General features: G+C 39.5%; 1 protein-coding gene across 1 annotated transcript; it reads left to right on the top strand.

Moving 5' to 3' along the window:
* The first annotated feature begins 2141 nt into the window (after positions 1 to 2141).
* On the top strand, positions 2142 to 2561 carry LOC145265302 (uncharacterized). Its single transcript, XM_080121078.1, has one exon. The coding sequence runs from the start codon at positions 2142 to 2144 to the stop codon at positions 2559 to 2561; it is 420 nt and encodes a 139-aa protein (XP_079977204.1).
* The last annotated feature ends 624 nt before the right edge of the window (positions 2562 to 3185 follow it).

Below are 3185 nucleotides of genomic sequence, written 5' to 3'. Positions count from 1 at the left end.
TTTTTACATAAGAATCACTACTAATCAAGGTCCAGGGGCTACTCGCGGTTAAGGGTTTATGAGTGAACAGTAGTCAATAAGATAACGTCGTAGTGACCATTATTAATGGAAATTTGGCAAATTGGATTACTTAAGTCGACGGTTAATCAAAAACTTGTTTTCGTTGGACCTGAAGACGACCAACCTGTAGTCAGCTGGAAAGCAGGCAAACGGAAAAGATTTACAAACGTATTCAGTTCTTAGAAAGAAGCTTTGTTCATGGAGCCTGCGTTAAGGGTTAGGCACAGATAGAGCGTGGGAGAAATTAATGATAGTGGTTTCAGCGAGACGAGGGTTTTTCGTGAAAGTTTGGCAAAGGAGACTATAGATTCGAGCTCAGATGAAAACGAGCTATGAAAATAACGATAAAGCAGGGATAGGCCCGCAACGTTACTTCTGTGAGAAAGAGGCTGTAGGGAAAAGAATAAAGGCATCTGCTACTTAGTTACAAAGTCTATTTTGAACTCTGTCAAGGCAGGATAAGCTACTTCTAGCAGTTCCTGTCATGACGTGGCAACAGTACTCCATCATTGGATCTGCCTGGCGTTTATATAGGTAAAGAATTGCATTAGCAGTTGGATATCTACTGGAGCGGTAGAAGGATCCCACTATTTTTCCAGCAACCTTGGTAACGGATTTTTTTTAACGTGTTCCATTTCAGATCAGGAGTAAAGCTCAAGCCCATAAGCTTGTAAAAACATGGATCCTCTTCAAGACGAAAGCCATTCATTTCAATTGATGCCAAATGGGGTTCGGATAGAGTTACTTCCCCTTAGGCCACACAGAGGTAGCGGCACGTAGTTATTCGACGTATAGAGGATAATCTAGAAATTCAGACTTCTTATATTGTTTTCGCCGATGAATACTATGCATTTAATATTGTTGTGTATTGAGATATATTATAAAACGTGTCATATTTTGTATGTGAATATCTGTCTGCTTGTGATCGTCTACGCTGTATATTTTAACATTTATGCAACAGTTCTAACAGGAACCGATTGACGTGGACGTATCCTACAGTTGTAGACAACAATTCTTTTAAGAGATGTAAATAACACAATACATACCTGAACTATGTATGAACATTTATCCTCATAATCTCGCCAGCATTTTCAGAGATTATACGTTCTTACATCTTGGCTGTACAAAATGACACCGCTCCCCAGGTCAACTTTGTCGTCTGTTCGCTCTGGTCGTCAAACTTCAACCGCCCACTGTAAACTTCCCGACCTCAATTTGACCATTCTGTCAAGTACCACTGTTCAAGGTTATTTTGTTTATATTTAACCTAGCTAAATTATATAAATATCTCATCTAAAATCTATTGCTAAAGTAAATTCTATAAACAATAAATAAAAAATAAATAACTCCCAATATAAACTATTTTAAGCATATCATTGAACAGATAGATAGACAGATAGATCGATAACAACTAATTATCTTTTAACAATGTCAACAAGACAAATCTTTCATGACTGAAACCAATCCCAGACTTAACTAAAATTGTTAAAATAGAAATAGACTTAGCAAAAACCGACTTCTAAAAAGCCTAAAACTATAAAAGATAATTCAAGTATATAATGCATGACAAAAAAGAAAACCTTAACTAAATTTTTTTAATAGCAAAAGGGGATCCTTAGCTGTCTACCATGGTATATAAAACAGGACAGTTATTAAATACATGGCTCTCCAGAGGAAAATACCACTTCCCGAATAACTAAATGTAGATACAATACAGTTACTACTTATGGTCTGTGGAAAATAATGAAGAAATTCGGTTGCCCAAGTACTTTCATTACAGTAGTTCGTCAATTCCATAAAGGCATGATGGGGCGCATCCTTGACGACGGTGAGCCCTCGGAGTCTTTTCCGGTAACAAATGGAGTTAAACAGGGCTGTGTCCTTGCCACTACACTGTTCAGCTTGATGTTTTCTGCAATGATATTTGACACTTTTAACAACCAGTCACCAAGCATCAACATTAAATTCAGGACAGATGGAAAGCTATTTAACCCAAGGAGACTGCAGCCTGTGACAAAGGTGAGGGAAGCAGTGATGACTGTGCCCTCAATGCCAGCAACGAACGAGAAATGCAAGACCAGATGAAAAAATTCTCCGCAGCCTTTGGCAACGTTGGCCTCACAATTAGCACCAAGAAAGCCGAAGTTTTGTTCCAACCAGCTCCCAGAAATCTGTATCATGAGCCAGGTATCTCAGTCAAGGGACAGAACTTTCAAGCGGTTGAGACCTTCACCTATTTAAGCAGCACTCTATCTCGGACAGCCACAACTAATCTCGAAACCGACAACAGAATCGCCAAGGCAAGCAGCGCATTCGGGAGACTCAGGAGCAAAGTCTGGGAAAGGAGAGGAATCAGCATTGACACCAAGCTGAAGGTTTACAGAGCAGTTGTCTTCACCACATTGCTCTATGGCTCAGAAACCTGGACTACCTACAGAAGGCACGAAAAAAACGTTGAACCACTTCCATCTAAGATGTTTTCGAAATCTCTTCCATATTAGATGGCAAGACAAAGTCCCTAATACAGAGGTCCTGAAAAGTGCTAATCTTTCCAGCATAACTACTACCATTCGAAAGACCCAACTGAGATGGTAGGTCACGTCTCCCGCATGCCAGATAAAAGACTTCCAAAACAACTCCTGTATGGTGAGCTGTGCCAAGGCAAGTGTTCAGTCGGAGCACCAAGAAAACGCTTTAAGGACAACCTCAAAGTCTCCCTCAAAGACTTCAACATCAGTATCGATTCCTGGGAATCGCTTGTACCAGAAAGACCTCACTGGCGTCACCTCATCAACAAAGGAGCTAAAACACCTGAAGCGAGAAGACCCCTCATAGCAGAACAGAAGCGTGCAACCTGCTAAGCCAGAGCAGCAAGCTCTGTCCCCACAACACCTGCTCACCACTGTTCAACTTGTGGGAGAGCTTTCCATGACCGGATTGGTCTTAAAAGTCATCCTCGGAAGCACAAAAACAATACTTCTATTCACTGATGTAATGGTCATCTTCACTTTGGAAGGACGAACAGCATAACTATTTATACAAATATAAAAAAGAAACATTAAAAATATGTATACGTAAATTTAATAATAATAATAATAATAATAATAATAATAATAATAATAATA

Source organism: Euprymna scolopes, chromosome 40, assembly GCF_053919585.1.
Source record: "Euprymna scolopes isolate OS-2025 chromosome 40, ASM5391958v1, whole genome shotgun sequence".
Classification (NCBI taxonomy): Eukaryota; Metazoa; Mollusca; class Cephalopoda; order Sepiida; family Sepiolidae; genus Euprymna; species Euprymna scolopes.
The sequence above is the reverse complement of the archived record's forward strand: the minus strand, read 5'-3'. Positions and strand labels throughout refer to the sequence as shown.